This window comes from Rhinatrema bivittatum, chromosome 19, assembly GCF_901001135.1.
Source record: "Rhinatrema bivittatum chromosome 19, aRhiBiv1.1, whole genome shotgun sequence".
In the NCBI taxonomy this organism is placed as follows: Eukaryota; Metazoa; Chordata; class Amphibia; order Gymnophiona; family Rhinatrematidae; genus Rhinatrema; species Rhinatrema bivittatum.
In genome coordinates, this window is record NC_042633.1 from 44,173,823 (window position 1) to 44,192,528 (window position 18,706).

The following is an 18,706-nucleotide window of genomic DNA, read 5'->3' on the forward strand; positions in this document are numbered from 1 at the left end:
TGAACACAGCAGCAGCCCCTCCTTCCCCCACCACCCCTTAAGCCTGTGTTAGTGGTACTGCCCAAAGGCCCCTTGTGACATCAGAATATGCAGGTAAACCTGGGGAAAAAATTGAAAATGACTGAGCCAGCAGTCAATGCCGGAGACAGACAGAAATCAGAGGCGAACACTTGAAGAAGAAGGATGGGAAATTGTAACAGTAAGCCTGCAGGATCCGGGCAGAAACGCCGCCAGTCTTCTTATGGTAAAGTAAAACTTTCTAGAGGCAGGATTTCCAGGTCAGCGTGGCCTCAGGGCTGTGGGCAGTGCCATGCTCACCAGTCCTAATGGCTCAGGGTACCCGTTCCTGTAGCACACAAAGGTACACATCACCCTAGAACCGGGTCTCCTGCCGTTTTGTTTTAAAAATTCACGGAAATGCTCGATTGCTATGATTTATTTATTTATTTTAAATGAACGGTAAGGTACGAGTGAGACTCCCATCTCTGTATGATATGAGGGAAGAGGAGTGAGTGCAACTCCATCATGGGATGTGATGTCAGGGATGGAGGGAGATTCCATCACTGGGTGAGGTCAGGGATGGGGGGAGCTAGTGAGACTCTGTTGTGGAGGATGAGAGGAGTTGAGTGAGACTCTATGGCAGTGTGTGATAGGAGTGAGACTCCATCACTGTATCTGAGGTGAAGGACATGAGCAGTGAGTGAGACTCCATCATGGGATGTAATGTCAGGGATAGAGTGAGACTCCATCTCTGTATGTGAGGTGAAGGACATGAGCAGTGAGGGAGAGTCCATCATGGGATGTGATGTCGGGGATAGAGTGAGACTCCATCTCTGTATCTAAGGTGAAGGACATGAGCAGTGAGTGAGAGTCCATCATGGGATGTGATGTCAGGGATGGAGGGAGACTCCACCTCTGTATGTGAGGTGAAGGACATGAGCAGTGAGAGTCCATCATGGGATGTGATGTCAGGGATAGAGTGAGACTCCATCTCTGTATCTGAGGTGAAGGACATGAGCAGTGAGTGCAACTCCATCATGGGATGTGATGTCAGGGATGGAGGGAGATTCCATCACTGGGTGAGGTCAGGGATGGGGGGAGCTAGTGAGACTCTGTTGTGGAGGATGAGAGGAGTTGAGTGAGACTCTATGGCAGTGTGTGATAGGAGAGAGACTCCATCACTGTATCTGAGGTGAAGGACATGAGCAGTGAGTGAGACTCCATCATGGGATGTAATGTCAGGGATAGAGTGAGACTCCATCACTGTATCTGAGGTGAAGGACATGAGCAGTGAGTGAGACTCCATCATGGGATGTAATGTCGGGGATAGAGTGAGACTCCATCTCTGTATCTGAGGTGAAGGACATGAGCAGTGAGTGAGAGTCCATCATGGGATGTGATGTCGGGGATGGAGGGAGACTCCATCACTGTATCTGAGGTGAAGGACATGAGCAGTGAGTGTGACTCCATCATGGAATGTAATGTCGGGGATAGAGTGAGACTCCATCTCTGTATCTGAGGTGAAGGACATGAGCAGTGAGTGAGAATCCATCATGGGATGTGATGTCAGGGATGGAGGGAGACTCCACCTCTGTATGTGAGGTGAAGGACATGAGCAGTGAGTGAGAGTCCATCATGGGATGTGATGTCAGGGATGGAGTGAGACTCCATCTCTGTATGTGAGGTGAAGGACATGAGCAGTGAGGGAGAGTCCATCATGGGATGTGATGTCAGGGATGGAGGGAGACTCCATCTCTGTATCTGAGGTGAAGGACATGAGCAGGGAGTGAGAGTCCATCATGGGATGTGATGTCGGGGATGGAGGGAGACTCCATCTCTGTATCTGAGGTGAAGGACATGAGCAGTGAGTGAGAGTCCATCATGGGATGTGATGTCGGGGATGGAGGGAGACTCCATCTCTGTATCTGAGGTGAAGGACATGAGCAGTGAGTGAGAGTCCATCATGGGATGTGATGTCGGGGATGGAGGGAGACTCCATCTCTGTATCTGAGGTGAAGGACATGAGCAGTGAGTGAGAGTCCATCATGGGATGTGATGTCGGGGATGGAGGGAGACTCCATCTCTGTATGTGAGGTGAAGGACATGAGCAGCGAGTGAGACTCCATCATAGACCTTATAGACAAGAACAGCAAAAACTCCCCCATTGCCGACGCAAATAACCTAAGTCAAGACCTTGCCATGTTCTTTAGGAACAAAATAAACAAAATAACTGACTCCTTTAATAACCCTTCAATTGCTGAAATTCCATCCATCCCATCAACTATAACACCCTGGTTGAACTTCGAACCAATCTCAAATACCGAAACAGAAAAGATGTTACGAAAAATTAACCCAGCTCGGCTTGATCTGGATACTATCCCAACCCACGTGTTCAAGGAAATGGCTCATATTATAGCCCCAACTTTAGCGGCCATAATCAACAAATCTCTTGAAGAGGGACAACTACCAGCCATCTTAAAAATGGCAACAATCACCCAATATTGAAAAAAAAAGAACCTGGACCCAAAAGATCTGAACAATTACCGGCCTTACTTGCCAAGATGACAGAGAAAGCAGCCTTGAAACAACTCAATGATCACTTAGAAAACTACAATATTCTTCATCCCTCACAACACTGTTTCAGAAAAAACCGCAGCACTGAAACCCTGCTACTCAATTTATCGAATAAAATAATAAGAGGTTCTGACAATAAGTTAAACCAATTATTAATTCTACTCGATCTTTCTGCAGCTTTCGACACAGTAGATCACAAAAAATTAATATCAAGACTTGCCAACATAGGACTATCAGGCAAAACTCTGGATTTGTTCTCTTCATTCTTATCAGACAGGTCCTTCAAAGTCACCCTTAATAATAACTCCTCTGACCCCTGTCCCCTTGAAACTGGGGTCCCACAAGGGTCCACCCTGTCGGCCACCCTCTTTAACATATACTTATGCCTCAATATGAGCAAAACTGAATGCATCCTCATCAAAAGAAACATCTCAGATCAAATAACCACAATGCCTTGCGTACAAATTGATAACAATATAATCCATCTGAAGAGCTTTGTAAAAGACCTTGGTATCTGGATAGACAACGATTTGAACTTCAAAAAGTGTATAACAATGAAAACAAAAGAAGGCTTCCACAAACTTCATATTCTAAAACACCTTAAACCACTTTTACACCCACAAAACTTCAGAACTGTTCTGCAATCTCTCATCTTCTCAAGTCTTGATTACTGCAATTCGCTTCTCATTGGCCTCCCCAGATCAACATTAAAACCACTTCAATTACTACAAAATGCTGCAGCCAGGGTTCTCACCGGCAAAAAGAAATTTGATCACATCACTCCGGTACTGAAGAGCCTTCACTGGTTACCGATCGAACAAAGGATCAAATACAAGTCCCTAACCATACTACACAATGAAATATACATGATCCAACTCCACAAAACACCTCGCTCGACAAGAAATACCAATAAAATGAAACTAGTCATACCCTCCCTACCCTCTGCTAAACTATCCAACACCAGGAATAGAGCCTTCTCTATCGCAGGACCCAACGCATGGAACTCTTACATACAAAATGTCGACATCTATATTATTTCCTGATCTACCAACCTTTCACGGCCACACTTGATGATATAACCGACTTAGATTGTATTCTTATAGACCTGTTCATACACTATTACTACAGGCCGAAATGCATCTAGTTGTTTGTAAACGTGTTAATTTATCATACGAATGTGTTATATGTATTAATTTGTTTAAAAATGTAAACCGGAGTGAAGGCAACACGCTATACTTTGGTATAAAACAAAAAAGTCTAAATAAATAAATAAATAAATCATGGGATGGGATGTTGGGTAGGGAGGGAGACTCCATCTCTGTATGTGAGGTGAAGGACATGAGCAGCGAGTGAGAGACTCCATCATGGGATGTGATGTCAGGGAGGGAGGGAGACTCCATCTCTGTATGTGAGGTGAGGGACATGAGCAGCGAGTGAGACTATCACTCTTTCATCTTTTGTATTTATACTGTACTCACACTCCATTTACTCTATCTCTTTTATATTTATTTTCTATATAATATTTATTACTATATTACTATGTTTAATTGGTTATCTATTCTATTTGTTCCAGCATTATTGTTAGTTCTATTGTTACCTGTTTTATTGTTCAACTGTTCTATGTAAAGCCCACTACTCTTTTTGGGCATTTAAAAGTTGATTGTAAACCGGATTGATTTGTAGTTCCTATAAGAACTTCGGTCTATAAAAATTAAAAATAAATAAATAAATATCATAGTGTGCAGTCAGGGAGGGACACTCCAGCGCAGTTGTGGTTGCTTGAGAAGAGCACAGCTGTCCCCCAGGTTTGAAGGCACTCGGGGTGCTGGAGATGAGGTTAACCCCAGCAGCCTTCCAGCCAGGTCCTGCCCCACCTCTCATACAAGTTGCTCTTATACTGGCATTTAGCCACGTGCAGAAGGAATACAACACAGAAAGCTGTTTCTCCACCACCCCCCCTACATGCTTTTGACGTGCCCTGAACCCGAGGTGACAACCCTGGTACGGGATGGTTTTGCTTTTTTTTTTTTTTTTTTTTTTATTTTCTCACTTTAAATCTCCTTTATTAAGAAAAATTATAAGTTACAATTGCATTAAAACAAGGAGGACATAGCCCCCCTAAAACAATATATATTTTATATATACACAGGAATCCACTAACTCCCACAGCATTACATACAAAAATTCAGTCACAAAGCTCTGCTTACCCTCTTACAACTTAGCTCTTCCCGCACACATTAGGACGGGTGCTCCCAGAGTCTGCTCCAGCTGGGGGAGCAGTGGTTAGGGCGGCTGCAGGTTGGGGCTTGTGATGCTGCTCTGCCTCTTCGCCGGACTGTGGTAGGGGGTCATTAATACCTGCATGAAGACTGCCCCGTGGTGCATGCCCTTGCCTTTAGGAGATAGGAGAGACTGCAGGGTGGTGCTCTGGGGTAGAGTGTGCGCGTGTGTGTGTTTGTGTGTGCAGGGGTGGGTGTGGTTGGGTGTGGGTGTGTATGGCGAGGTAAAGTGGGAGGAATATATCTTGAGGAAGGCCTTGATGGTACGAGATCAAGAAAGCTTCCTTGAATGGTGGTGGATGAGGGGTTTGCTGAGGGGGGGGGATGGATTTTCCAGGGCGCTGGGAGAGTAATGGAAGCAATAATCTTGCCAGGTGCAGAGTAAGGTAGCTCTATTCATGGGGAACAGAGTGGAGGAAGCTCTCGAGAGAGAGAGGAGTGGATCAAGATCAGTGTCTTGGGGAAAGGGCACCTTGGAAGAAGCTTCTGGCAGGGGAGGGTGCAACAGATTAAAGTAGATTGCCTGGTTGGTAGGTGGTCAGGAAAAACTGCCTTGGGTAGAAGCAGATTCTAATGTGGTCTTGAGGGGCAGGAATGGATCAGCAGGTTGTCTTGGTTGGGAGCAGATTCAGTGAAGCTCTCGTGGGTGAGGGTAGATCACAAAACTTCCATGTTTCTAGGAAAGTGTCTTGGGTAGGAGCAGATTAAGGAAGCTCTCTCCATTGGGAACAGACTGGGGGATGCTCGCTTGGGAAAGAGGAGCAGATTAAGGAAGCTCTCTCCATTGGGAACAGATTGGGGGACGCTCACTTGGGATGAAGGAGCAGATTAAGGAAGCTTTCTCCATTGGGAACAGACTGGGGCACTCTCTTGGGAAAGAGGAGCAGATTAAGGAAGCTCTCTCCATTGGGAACAGATTGGACGATGCTCTCTTGGGATGAAGGAGCAGATTAAGGAAGCTCTCTCCACTGGGAACAGACTGGGGGACACTCGTTTGGGAAAGAGGAGCAGATTAAGGAAGCTCTCTCCATTGGGAAATTGGGGGACGCTCACTTGGGATGAAGGAGCAGATTAAGGAAGCTCTCTCCATTGGGAACAGATTGGGGGACGCTCGCTTGGGAAGAAGGAGCAGATTAAGGACGCTCTCTCCATTGGGAACTGACTGGGGGATGCTCTCTTGGGATGAAGGAGCAGATTAAAGACGCTCTCTCCATTGGGAACAGATTGGGGGACGCTCGCTTGGGATGAAGGAGCAGATTAAGGACGCTCTCTCCATTGGGAACTGACTGGGGGACGCTCTCTTGGGATGAAGGAGCAGATTAAAGATGCTCTCTCAATTGGGAACAGATTGGGGGATGCTCTGAAGGGAAGCAGAAGCAGATTAAGGAAGCTCTCATGCTTGGGAACAGATTTTATGAAGCTCTTTTGGGTGGAAGGACTGGGAGGGAATCAGGAAAAGGTTTCAGTATGGAAGCAGATTCTGGCAAGTGGTCTTTGATGGGGCTGGACTAGAGGAAGCTCTCGTTGGTGGAGGGCAGATCAGGAAAAGCTTCCTTGATTCAGAGCAGATTCTAGGAAGCTCTCTTAGGTGGGCCCTCAGGTGTCCCATTTTGCTTTTTTTTGTTCAATATTTTTTGCATACAGAAAAACTTAAATCTCAAACCGTCATCCTTGTGCTGGGAGGTCCTGGTTCTGGGAGAAACACGCAGTGCGAGAAGATAGTCGCTAAATATGGCTACAATCACTTCTGTATCGGGGACCTGTTGCGAGTTGAGGCAAGCTACTCCACCTCACGAGGCCGGCAGATCAGAGATATCATGCAGAAGGGCGAGAGCGTGGCCCTGGTGAGTACGTATACCCAAGTGGGCAAACTACGGGACAGGGCCCAGGTCGGGGATAGATCACGAGGTATTGGGGGGGGGGGGGGGGGGGGGGGGAACGGACACAGAAGAAAGGAAAGATGGACAGACAGATGAAGTCGACGACAACAGGGAGGAAGTGAGACATTATGGATCTCTTCCAGCAGGAGACTGATAGCTTTACAAACACTTCTCTCGTCCCTGCCAGGACATTGTCATGGAGCTGCTTAGGGACAACATGTTAACGAAGCTGGATAACGAAAAAGGCTACCTGATCGATGGATTTCCACGCGATGTTGCTCAGGCGGAGGCATTTGAGAAAATGGTGAGCCCTGGCCCTGTTACCTGGGGGGGGGGGGGGGGTCCATAGCGGCCTAGGGGATGCCTTGAGTCTGCTGGTTGAGAACCGGAGGGGTCTGGGATCACACCACAGTGTGCACTGCACACGAGGGGAGTAACACCATCTCTATATCTAGTAAGCAGTACCTCTCTAGCCCAGCTGGCTCCCCTGGCCAGGCTGGACACTGGTCTAACCCAGGGTGGCTGCATCCGTAAATCACATCTTACGGGAATCTGTGAAAAGCTCTTTTATAATACGGCGAGCTCCTGCAAGAGGGCTGGTTCTCTCTTATTTGGTAGAAATAAAGGTGAAGCAGGTGTGGGCGGGACCTAATACATCTTGCACTAACCCTACACCGGTGCTGAGGTTGAGCACCACGCTTCTCCAGTCAGCATTGCCTCTCCCTCCCTTATGTTGCAGGAAAGACCATTTACAAATTTAAGACAAATTTAATCTGAGTTTCTCAAAAAGAAATCACTTCTGCATAGCACTGGAGGGAGAGGCTTAAAGAAGGGCAGGGACAGGAGAGTGCCAGTAATGCAAGGGGGTAGAGAAGTATCAGTAAAATCAACTTACACAAGCCAGAGCCTGCGAATCTAGATCAGGAAACGTTACACAAAACTGAAAGGTGATAAAACACATCCCTCCTGCCTGCAGCCTCAACTCCCCTGGCTCGCAGGCTCAGGCCGAGGCAAAGAGATTGTGGCTGGGGAAGACAGAAGGGGAAAGGAGTGACCAGGGGCTGCCAGAAATGGAACAGAGATGAAAAGGAGAAAGCAGGGGAGGGGGGGGGGGGGGAAGAGGTAGAGGGGGAGCAGGAACACTGTTACCTGTTCCTGTAGCATGGTGGAGGCTGAATGCGCCTGGGAGGCAGACAAGAGAACAGGGGCAGTGGCGGAGGGAAAAACCAAAAGGAAAATTAGTTCTTACCTGTTAATTTTCGTTCCTGTAGTACCACGGATCAGTCCAGACTGTGGAGTTGAGCCTCCTTTCCAGCAGGTGGAGACAGACAAAAACTGAAAGGATATCCTAGATGAGGACACAGCCTACCCTGTAACCCTTCAGTATAACGCATGTCAAAACAGAAAACAATAAACCCAAAGTAGGATCGAGCAAGTAACCATAAAGATCAATGGAGCAACCGTAGAACAACAGAGTAAACATGATAGAAAGTAAACGCTCTTGCATGAACTTGGTACTTGAAAAAACCAAGGCTTCCGGTGTATTCGCTCAGTATTCTTGCACAAAAGTAACGTCCGAGAACCTGCAAGAAAACCAGCTTCAAGAGGACAGAAAAAGACGACAGACAGGGAAGGGCATCTGGACTGATCCGTGGTATTACATGAACGAAAATTAACAGGTAAGAACTAAATTTTCCTTTTCCCTGTACGTACCCGGATCAGTCCAGACTGTGGGATGTACCAAAGCTTCCCTAAACCGGGTGGGACCGAAACAGTCCCGCTCGAAGCACTTGTCGCCCAAAAGAGCCAAAGACCGGAGCTTGCACATCCAGACGGTAGTGTCTAGAAAAGGTATGCAGAGACGTCCAAGTGGCGGCCCTGCAAATCTCCTGCGGAGAGACCGACTGGCTCTCCGCCCAGGAAGTAGCTTGAGAACGCAGTGAATGGGCCTTCAGGCCCTCGGGGATCGCCCGACCTTGGCAAAGATAGGCCGAAGAGATCGCTTCCTTCAACCACCTGGCAATAGTGGTCTTAGAAGCCGGTTTACTCCGATTGGGCCCACTCCAGAGGACGAAAAGATGGTCCGAAACCCGAAAGTCATTGGTAACCTGGAGATAGCAAAGCAGGACCTGTTTGACATCTAAGTGACGAAGATCGCCCCCAGTCGTACCCGCAATCTCCTCTGGGGAAAACGCGGGGAGCTCTACAGACTGGTTGACGTGGAAGGTAGAGACCACTTTGGGCAAGAAGAAAGGAACAGTCTTGAGAGAAACCCCTGAATCGGAAAAACGCAAGAAGAGCTCCCGACAGGACAACGCTTGAATCTCAGAGATCCGCCGAGCGCAGGAGATAGAGACCAGGAAGACAGTCTTCAGCGTAAGGTCTTTTAGCGTGGCGCAGGGGTTCGAACGGAGCCGAACAGAGGGCCCGAAGAACCAGGTTAAGGCTCCACGACGGACACGTGGCACGAGAGGGGGGACGGAGATGTTTAACGCCCCTCAGAAACCGAATCACGTCCGGATGACCGTCCACCTGACCCAGGAGAGAGCCGAGCGCGGAGACCTGTACTCGCAGAGAACTGAAGGAGAGGCCCTTGGAGAGACCCTTCTGAAGAAAAGAGAGAACCACAGAGACCGGGGCGGAGTGTGCTGGGATACCCGATTCCGCGCAAGCAGACTCAAAAACCTTCCAGATGCGCACGTAGGCCAGGGAAGTCAACTGTTTCCGGGCCCGAAGCAAGATGGAGATGACCACCTCCTTATAGCCCTTACGCCTCAGGAGTCTCCGTTCAAAAGCCAGGCCGCTAGACAGAAGCGATCGGCCTGGTAGAAAAATACAGGCCCCCTGCCGAAGAAGACGAGGTAGATGACAGAGTCGAAGGGGGCCGTCCGTCGCCAGGTTGATGAGATCTGCGAACCACGGTCTTTGCGGCCACTCGGGTGCTACCAGAACCATGGGTCCCCGGTGGAGTTCGATTCTCCTGAGAACTTTTCCCACCAGGGGCCACGGAGGGAATATGTACAGAAGGACATCCGTTGGCCAAGGAAGAGCTAGAGCATCCACGCCCTCTGAGCCGTGCTCCCTCCAACGACTGAAGAACCGATTGGCCTTGGAGTTGCGCAGGGTCGCCATTAAGTCCAGGTGGGGGGGACCCCACCTGTCCACTATCAGAGCCATGGCCGCCTCCGAGAGTTCCCAATCCCCCGGATCGAGCAATTGACGGCTGAGGAAATCGGCTTGGACATTGTCCTTGCTCGCAATGTGGGAGGCCGCCAGGCACTGCAGATTCTGTTCCGCCCAAGCCAAGAGACGGCTGGTTTCCAGGGCCACCGGGGGACTGCGAGTGCCCCCTTGGCAATTGATGTAGGCCACCGTGGTGGAGTTGTCGAACAGGACTCTTACCGCCTTGCCGCGGAGCAGGGGGAGGAACTCTTCAAGGGCCAGGCGAACCGCCAAGGTCTCCAAGCGATTGATGTGCCAGCGAGACTGAGTCGGCGACCAGGTTCCCTGGGTGGACTGGGAGAGACAGACCACACCCCAGCCCGACAGACTGGCGTCCGTGGTGACTATCGTCCACTGTGGCGCTTGGAGAGGCATCCCCTGGAGGAGATGAGGTAGCGACAGCCACCACTGCAAGTCGTCGACTGTAGAGTCCAAGAACGGAAGGACCATGTGAAACAGTTGTGACGCCGGCCGCCAACGGGACAGCAAAGCTTTCTATAACGGACGCATATGAGCAAAAGCCCAGGGGATGAGGTCGATGGGGGAAGCCATGGATCCCAAAAACTGCAGGTAGTCCCAGGCCGTCGGGAAAGGGAGCGCAATCAGATTCTGGATCTGTTCAATCAGCTTGAGGGCTCGCGCACGCGGTAAGAAGACCTTGCCTACTCGGGTGTCGAAGTGGGCTCCCAGGAACTCTAACTCCTGGGAGGGCTGAAGGTGGCTCTTGGAGAAGTTCACTATCCACCTGAGATGCGCGAGGAGAGCTAACACACGATCCACCGCCTGTTGACAGGAGGCCGCCAACTTGGCCCTGATGAGCCAGTCGTCCAGGTAGGGATGAACAAGGATTCCCTCCCGGCGAAGAGCTGCTGCGACCACCACCATGACCTTGGTAAAGGTGCGAGGTGCGGTTGCGAGGCCAAAAGGAAGCGCCCGAAACTGGAAGTCCTAGTTGAGAATGTGGAAGCGAAGATACTTCTGGTAGTCGCGGTGAATGGGAATATGGAAGTAAGCCTCCGTGAGATCGAGTGAAGCGAGGAACTCTCTGGGGTGGACCGCCACGATGACTGCTCGCAGGGTTTCCATGCGGAAATGAGGAATTTTGAGGGCTCGATTGACCATCTTGAGGTCCAGAATCGGGTGATAAGACCCGCCCTTTTTGGGAACGACGAAGTAAATGGAATACTGGCCGATGCCAAGCTCCCTCTTCGGGACTGGGACCACTGCCCCCAAATCCAGGAGTCTGGTGAGGGTTTGTTCCACCGCGTCTCTCTTGGACCGCCCACATGAAGAAAAGAGAAAAAGATCCGGAAGATCTCGGACAATTTCGAAGGCAAAACCGTCTCTAATGTCGAGGACCCACTGATCCGACGTGATTTTGACCCATTCCTCGAGAAACAGGGAGAGGTGGCCGCCGAGGGGGGGGGACCGAGGAATGAGTCAGCTGAACTTCATTGCGTGGCAGGCTTGGGGGTGGAGCGCGCTGGCTGGCCCTCGCAAAAGTGCCGCCGCCCACGAAAAGGCTGCGACCAGGACTGAGATCGGGAAGAGTAACCCCTAAAGGAACCACCCCGCCGCACGGAGTGTACCGACGCTGGCCCCGGAATAGAGGACGACAGGGCGTATAGGATCGGGATGGCTTAGGACGGTCCTCCGGAAGCTTATGGACCTTGTCTTTCCCTAAGGAGTCCATAAGCTTCTCAAGGTCCTCACCAAAGAGCAACTTACCTTTGAAAGGCAACGTGCCTAACCAGTCTTTGGAAGACTGATCGGCCGACCAATTGCGTAACCAGAGAAATCTCCGGGCAGACATTGCCGAAGCCATCGCCTTCGCTTGAACACGGACCAGATCATAGAGTGCGTCTGCCCCGTAAGCGATTATGGCTTCCAGACACTCAGCCTGCTCTGCCTCTGCCGGCGGGAGGTCCTGGGTGCCGAGTAATTGTTGGACCCACCTAAGGCCTGCCCGCAGTATGAGACTGCTGCAGCAAGTCGCCCGGATTCCGAGAGCCAAGACTTCGAAGATGCGCTTCATGTGAGCTTCCAGCTTACGATCCTGTCCATCCTTGAGCGCCGATCCCTCCACCGGGATCGTGGTATGCTTGGTGACCACCGAGACATAGGAGTCGACCAAGGGATTCTTGAGCATTTTCAAGCATTTCTCCGGGAGGGGATAGAGTCATCCGCAGCGGGCCCCTCCAACCTCAATTCCTGGAGGACAAATGGGATGAGGGGCTCCAGCTCCTCCTTGCGGAATAAGCGAAGGGCTCTAGGGTTGTCCCCCTCCAAAGGAAGGGCACCCTCCTAATCCGGAATAGTGGCGGGGTCCGGAAAACCTGGATCCACTGGGGGATTGGGGAGGGGGGGCACCCCCGGGATCACCCGCACTGGCCCCTGGGGCTCCGCAGCTGGCCCAGGGATCAACGGCGCGGAGGGATTTTTAGCAGGGGGGGGAGGGTCGGGGGGGGGCATTCATCTTCCTCCTGCAGGCTTGCAAGGTATGATGTGTGCATTAGGAGGACAAATTCAACTGAGAAACGGACCCTAGATTTCCCATGGGTGGGTCGGGGAACCCCTCCTGGGGGCCCTCGGGGCTCAAATCGGGGGTATCTCCGAAAAATCCGACCCTCCAGCCCCAGGGAGCTCCAAAAACGGAGCCGCTGAAAAATCCAAAATGGCCACCGTTCCCGGGCTTTGCCGACCCGGGAACGGCCTGGCCATGCCGGGGGAAGTCGATCCCCGGGCTAGATTTGCTTGTCCTGCTGAGGAAGGACCTTCCCCACCCGGCAGGCAAGCAGAGCATAGGCCCTGACGCGAAAATCGCGAAGAGGGCTGCCCACAGGAGAGGCAGGCTGCCTGCCGCAGCATTTGAGAGCCGCTTCTGAATAAAAAAAAGCAGAAAAAAAGGTTTGAATGACAGCCTGCAGGCCCAGAGTGAAGCAGGAGGGAAACCTGCTGACTCCTGCCTGTCTGGCTGCCGGTTGAAGGCCTGCTGAGACCAGAAAAAGAAAAAATAGTGGTCTACTGCAAATAAGTTGGAGGTAGGGGAATACCTGCAACTTATATTAAAAACTGAAAGTTGAAATTTCCTTTAATACGAAGGAAAATAAGAACAAGTACTTGCTTGATCCGTAAGGAAAGAAGAAAGAAAAGGCTGACTAGCCTAAAGCAGAGAACGAAGGGTGAGCTGCTAACACCTGCTGGAGACAGACGAATACTGAAGGGTTGCAGGGTGGGCACTGTCCTCATATGGGATTACCCTTTCAGCTTTTCTCTCTGTCTCCCCCTGCTGGAAAGGAGGCTCAGCCCCATGGTCTGGACTGATCCGGGTACGTACAGGGAAAATGAGGATTGTCTTTTTTTGTTTCGCTGAACTAAATACAAACGATTGCTGCAGTGTCATGAAAAAGGAGGGGAGAGAAGGGTCCCTGGCCTGTGACCGACTCTTGCAGGGAAGAGATGTCATGTAAGGGATGGGGGGAATGTGGATGGGGGGGTTTGTATCTGCATAACCCATGTGTCACTGTGACCGAGGGCTGGGAGTGTGTATATAAATGGTGACCGAGAGGCACGTGGCTGCTGGGACGAAGGGTGTTAAGAGTCTGGCGCTGGGAGCCAGGTCCCTTAGGGTATCCTTCCACCCTTTTCCTCCGGGCTCCTTGAGTTTCCTACCGATTGACATGGGGGAAACGTTAAACCCGGGGTTCCCACGGAAGGTGCCTCCCCCCCCCCTTAGATTCCCTGTTGTGTTGCGCCCCAGGTGCTCTAACACTGCCTCCCCTCCCCTCCCCTCCCATCTGACACCAGGTGGGCCTCCCTAAGGTTGTGATCATGTATGAATGCTCGGCAGAGACCATGGTGAAACGCCTCCTGATCCGGGGACAGACGAGCCACAGATTTGACGACAACGAAGAAACTATCAAGAGGCGTATGGAAGGGTACTTCAAGCAGGAAGAGTCTATCGTGAACTATTACCAAAACAAGAACCTGCTTCGAAAGGTGCGTGGCCGAAGCAGGAAAAGCTCCTCTCCCCCCCGGCTTCCCCACTCCTCCCCTCTCATGCCGCGGAGTAATGACTGCCCGAGGTGTCTGTTTTGCAGATTCTGGGTGAAGAGTCCCAGGAAGATGTGTTCCCCACTCCTCCCCTCTTTCAGTCTGAGCCTCTCCTCCCCTCTCCTCTCCTGTTCTGGCACGGGGTAATGACTGCCCGAGGTGTCTGTTTTGCAGATTCTGGGTGAAGAGTCCCAGGAAGATGTGTTCCCCACTCCTCCCCTCTTTCAGTCTGAGCCTCTCCTCCCCTCTCCTCTCCTGTTCTGGCACGGGGTAATGACTGCCCGAGGTGACTGTTTTGCAGATTCTGGGTGAGGAGTCCCAGGAAGATGTGTTCCCCACTCCTCCCCTCTTTCAGTCTGAGCCTCTCCTCCCCTCCCCTCTCCTGTTCTGGCACGGGGTAATGACTGCCCGAGGTGTCTGTTTTGCAGATTCTGGGTGAGGAGTCCCAGGAAGATGTGTTCCCCACTCCTCCCCTCTTTCAGTCTGAGCCTCTCCTCCCCTCTCCTCTCCTGTTCTGGCACGGGGTAATGACTGCCCGAGGTGACTGTTTTGCAGATTCTGGGTGAGGAGTCCCAGGAAGATGTGTTCCCCACTCCTCCCCTCTTTCAGTCTGAGCCTCTCCTCCCCTCCCCTCTCCCGGCACGGGGTAATGACTGCCCGAGGTGACTGTTTTGCAGATTCTGGGTGAGGAGTCCCAGGAAGATGTGTTCCTGAAGACCTGTGCTGTGCTCGACTCCCTGGAATAAAAGCTGCCGGAAGCCGGTCCCTCCCCAGAGCCAGGGCCTTGGCTTCCGAATACAGACTGTAAAATCAACTCTGACTTTGTGCTGATGCTGTGTAAGCACCGGGGAGGGGGGGGGGGGGGGGGAGGGGGGCAGTGCACTCACAGTCTCTCTGTTAAAGGTGGTGGGGGGGGGGGGGTCTATGCTTGAGGTGAGGATAAATCAGAGGGAGGTAGAAATGGAACAAGGACACCGGCTGAGGCAGCTGATCACAGTTACGCTATTTCCAACACAGGCCTCCCCCCTCCCCTCACACCACACACAGCGACAGTTACGCCACTCGGCTCTGCCAGTAAGGCCCAGGGTGGCAGGCTTTTCATACTTTAGAGCCGTGACTGTGGGCCATCAGCACCTGGGGGGGGGGGGGGTAGGGCAGTGGCTGTTCCAGGATGGAAGCCGGTAGCCAAAAGGCGATTTTATGGATGTTTCCCGGCTCAGGGATTTCCTTCCGTCTCTCTTTTCAGAACTGGGAGAGATTAGTCTAGGACAAGGGACAAGGGCTCAGGCAGGGGGGCTGAAGACGACACAGGAAAGAGGGGTGGGGGGAGGGTGTCTAAAGTTAGTGTAGAAAGGGATCCATGATTCACGCTGCAGCTCGGCCGCCGGGGGCGCAACGAGCAGCTCCGCCCAAGCCCGAGCAGAGATGGGACGCACGGAGGTCTGTGCTTTCTAGAGTCAGACGATGCTGGGGATGGGCTTTTGCGAGGCCTAGGGGCTGTAAGCTCCAGCAATAAGGCATAGATGCTGGCACGGAGAGAGATGGGAAATCCTCTGATACGGCAAAAAAAACCCCCCCCCCCCAACGTTCCCCCCCCTCCCACTAGACAGAGGCGCACGAGAGTCAGGTTTTGTCATCATTTATTGTGAAGTTAAAAACAAGCAGTAAAAAGTAAAACCCCGGCATCCACGTTTCATGTTTACTCTCCCCCAGAACATGAGGGGGGGGGGGGGGGGGGTCGGCCCCAGAAGTGGGAAAATGAGTGTGGGGGGGGTGGGAGGGGAGGGCATCGTCTTACTATCCAGATACAGACAACCTTTGTCCAAGGAATGTTCCAACTCCAACTAAAAGCAGAGTGATTTCTTTTTTTTTTTTAAAGTTTATTTTAAAAACAAAAACGAGAGAAACGTGTTAGCCTGAAAACCAAGTTCGTTTCAGGTAGACGGGGGGGGGGGGGGGGGGGGTGTGAGGAGTTTTAGTTCTCACTATCTTCTACAGCGGCTCAACATGAAGGGGGGGGCTCGGACGTCACACACCAGGGAGCCACAAGGGGATCCTAAGAAATATCTAGAGATGGACCTGTACAGACTTGCTTCCCCCTCCCCTCCCTCGCCTTCACCAGCAGCCATCGCTCGCTCACTCTCTCCAAAACAAAACGGGCCTTCCACAGACGAGGGAGTTCACATTCAGCTCACTGAGGCTGCAGAAAGGGGGAGAAAAGCAGAGGGATGAATGAGCACTGGTGCCATCTCTGCCTGGTCCTAAGGGAAGTAAGAGGCCCTACGAGAGACACACAGGCTACCGGCAACCAGCAGTGAGCAGCAGGCCACAGCTGTGTGTCCACTGCACTCTGCTGCAGACCAATAAACCTACCACACACAGGCCCTGCCTCGCAGAGTCAGTTTTAGGGCTCCGGGCCGACCGCCCGCCCAGCTATGTCGGCACTGATGCCCAGGGAGCAGGAAACAAGGTCTCAGTAACAGGGACGGAGCATTCCCAGCCTCACCTGCTGTCCTGGCTGTGTGGGTGGGGGCTGTGCCACGGGGGCCCCGGGAGGCTGGCTGTAGTAGGCAGCTTGCTGTCTGTAGTACTCTGCCCAGGCTGCGCTGTAGTCTGGCTGGGAACCGGGTGGTGCCGCAGCAACCGCTGCTGGTGCTGCACTGGATGCCTGAGCTGCATTGGAGGGTGGAAAAAGCGGGGAGTATTACTCTAGGATCAAGGCAGAGATTCTCCATCTTATTGGAAGGAGGAATTCGCTACCACAGTATTGGTACTGATCTCGACACAACTCCCCTTCCAATGCTTGGTGGCAGGGTCATACTTTGAGCACATGCAGTGATCTTTAGGGCAGGGAAGGGAAAGTTACCTCTTCTTCTTCTGGGTGACGCCAAGGTTAAAGGCTACTACTACACTCAGAGACTGCCCTCCCTCTGTTCCCTATGATACTAGCCTACAGAATGGTGAAATTAATTCTTGCCTGATAATTTCCTTTCCTCTAGGACAGACAGGTCAGTCTTCACAACTGGGTTTACGCACGCCAACCAGCAGATAGAGACTGCGAGTAACAGACTCACTGATGTCACCTCATACTCTGCACAGACATCAGCCTGCCAGTGTTGCTGGAAACGATAACTGTGGACAACTAAATGAAATTCAACACAACCCCTCTCTCTCCTCTTTTTGTACGTAAATGATTCAGTCCACGCCACAGGCCTTCAATGCCCACCTCTGGAAGTTCGAACATTAATATGACAGAATATGCAATAAAGTTTATAGGCAGCCGAGGATGGGAGTGTTGACTGGCGTGCCTGTCCTAGAGGAAGGAAGTCAAATAAGAGGTAATATTTCACCTTCCTCTTCATCCAGGCAGGCCCAGTCCACACAACCGGGACAAACCAAAGCTATTTCCGCTTACGGGGAAGGCTGCCTGAGCTCCCTTCAAACACTGTTCTCGCAAAGAACGAGCCTTCACAAACGCTTACATCCAGATAGTACCTGGAAAAGGTTTGTAAGGAAGACCATGTCACTGCTTTACATGTTTCCGGAGAAACCAGCTATAACTCCAAGACCCAGCTTGTGCTCTAGTAGAATGAGCTCTAATCTGTTTGGGCAAAGGCATATTGGCATCCACATAGGCTGCTGCTATTACCTCCTTAATCCAACACACCACAGTGGTACAAGAAGCTGTATCCCCCCCCCCTTCTTCACAAATCTGTGAAGGACAAAAAGGTTATCTATTTTCCTTAGTAACTTTAAGGTAGCACAAAAAATGCCTCCTCACGTCCAAGAGACACAACACCTGAAAATCTGGTCTGAGATCAACTGATTCAAATGAAACTCAGATATAACCTTTGGCAAAAAGAGGAAGGTACTGTCCTAATTTACACTTTTATCTGGAGTAATGGTTAGAAAAGCTCTTGGAAGGGGAAAAAGGTAGTCCTGGATAAAAATGCCAGTGCCAAATCTAGATCCCAAAGAGGCATGGGAAACCTAATATGCTTAACACTCCTCCGGAACCTAGAAATATCTGGGTGCAAGGCTAGAGTTTGACCTTGAACAAGGCCCCTATAGCAAAAGCTAGAGCTGCTACCTTTTTCAGAGTATTAAAGGCCAATCCCTTAATCAAATTCTCCTGGAGAAATTCCCAAAATTAGAAGAATAGACATCCAAGCAGGCTAATAAATGTTCCAAGCACCAATGCTCAAAAAGCCTCCAGATCCAAAAGAAAGCCAATGATATAGAAAACGTCTGAGCTCCTAAAAAGTGCTCACTACAGCCGATGACTAACCCCTTTCAAGGGCCAAACCATAAGACAAAATTGATCAGGATTGTCAGGGAGAATCTGACCTCGATGCAGCAAGTCCTCGTGCATTGGCAAACTGAACTATTAACTAAAAGACATTGAAGATCCACATATCGAGGCTTCCAAGGCTAGTCTGGAGCCACCAGAAAAGCCAAGCCTGGGTGACTAGCTATTTTCTGAAGCAACCTGCCTATCGGGCACGGAGGAAAGACATATAGCATTCCATCTTATGATCAACGTTGTACTAAGACATCGACCCTGAGTGCTTGAGGATCATGCCTGTGGCTCTAAAAGCAATGTATCTTTGCATTTAAGCTGCTCCCCATAAAATCTACCCAAGGCTTATCCTATCGGAAGACATTGAGCTGAAAAACTATCAGCTCCCATTCCCCTGG

The 18,706-nt window shown here is 51.1% G+C and overlaps 2 protein-coding genes across 2 annotated transcripts in view; one reads left to right on the forward strand and one right to left on the reverse strand.

Annotated features, from left to right (window-relative positions):
- Positions 1-111: 111 nt before the first annotated feature.
- LOC115080541 (adenylate kinase isoenzyme 1-like) lies at positions 112-14,822 on the forward strand. Its single transcript, XM_029584754.1, has 5 exons — positions 112-244; positions 6,498-6,697; positions 6,921-7,037; positions 13,763-13,954; positions 14,686-14,822. Exons 1-5 carry the CDS (start codon positions 184-186, stop codon positions 14,752-14,754), a joined length of 639 nt encoding a protein of 212 aa, XP_029440614.1. The 5' UTR covers positions 112-183; the 3' UTR covers positions 14,755-14,822.
- An 809-nt stretch (positions 14,823-15,631) lies between these two features.
- KHSRP (KH-type splicing regulatory protein) overlaps positions 15,632-18,706 on the reverse strand; it is a 75,962-nt gene continuing 72,887 nt past the window's right edge. The window contains exons 18-19 of the mRNA XM_029584752.1: positions 16,515-16,681; positions 15,632-16,208 (exon numbers count right to left, since the gene is read on the reverse strand). Coding sequence (XP_029440612.1) covers positions 16,200-16,208; positions 16,515-16,681 — 176 coding nt within the window. The 3' untranslated portion in view covers positions 15,632-16,199. The remainder of the gene's footprint in view (positions 16,209-16,514; positions 16,682-18,706) is intronic.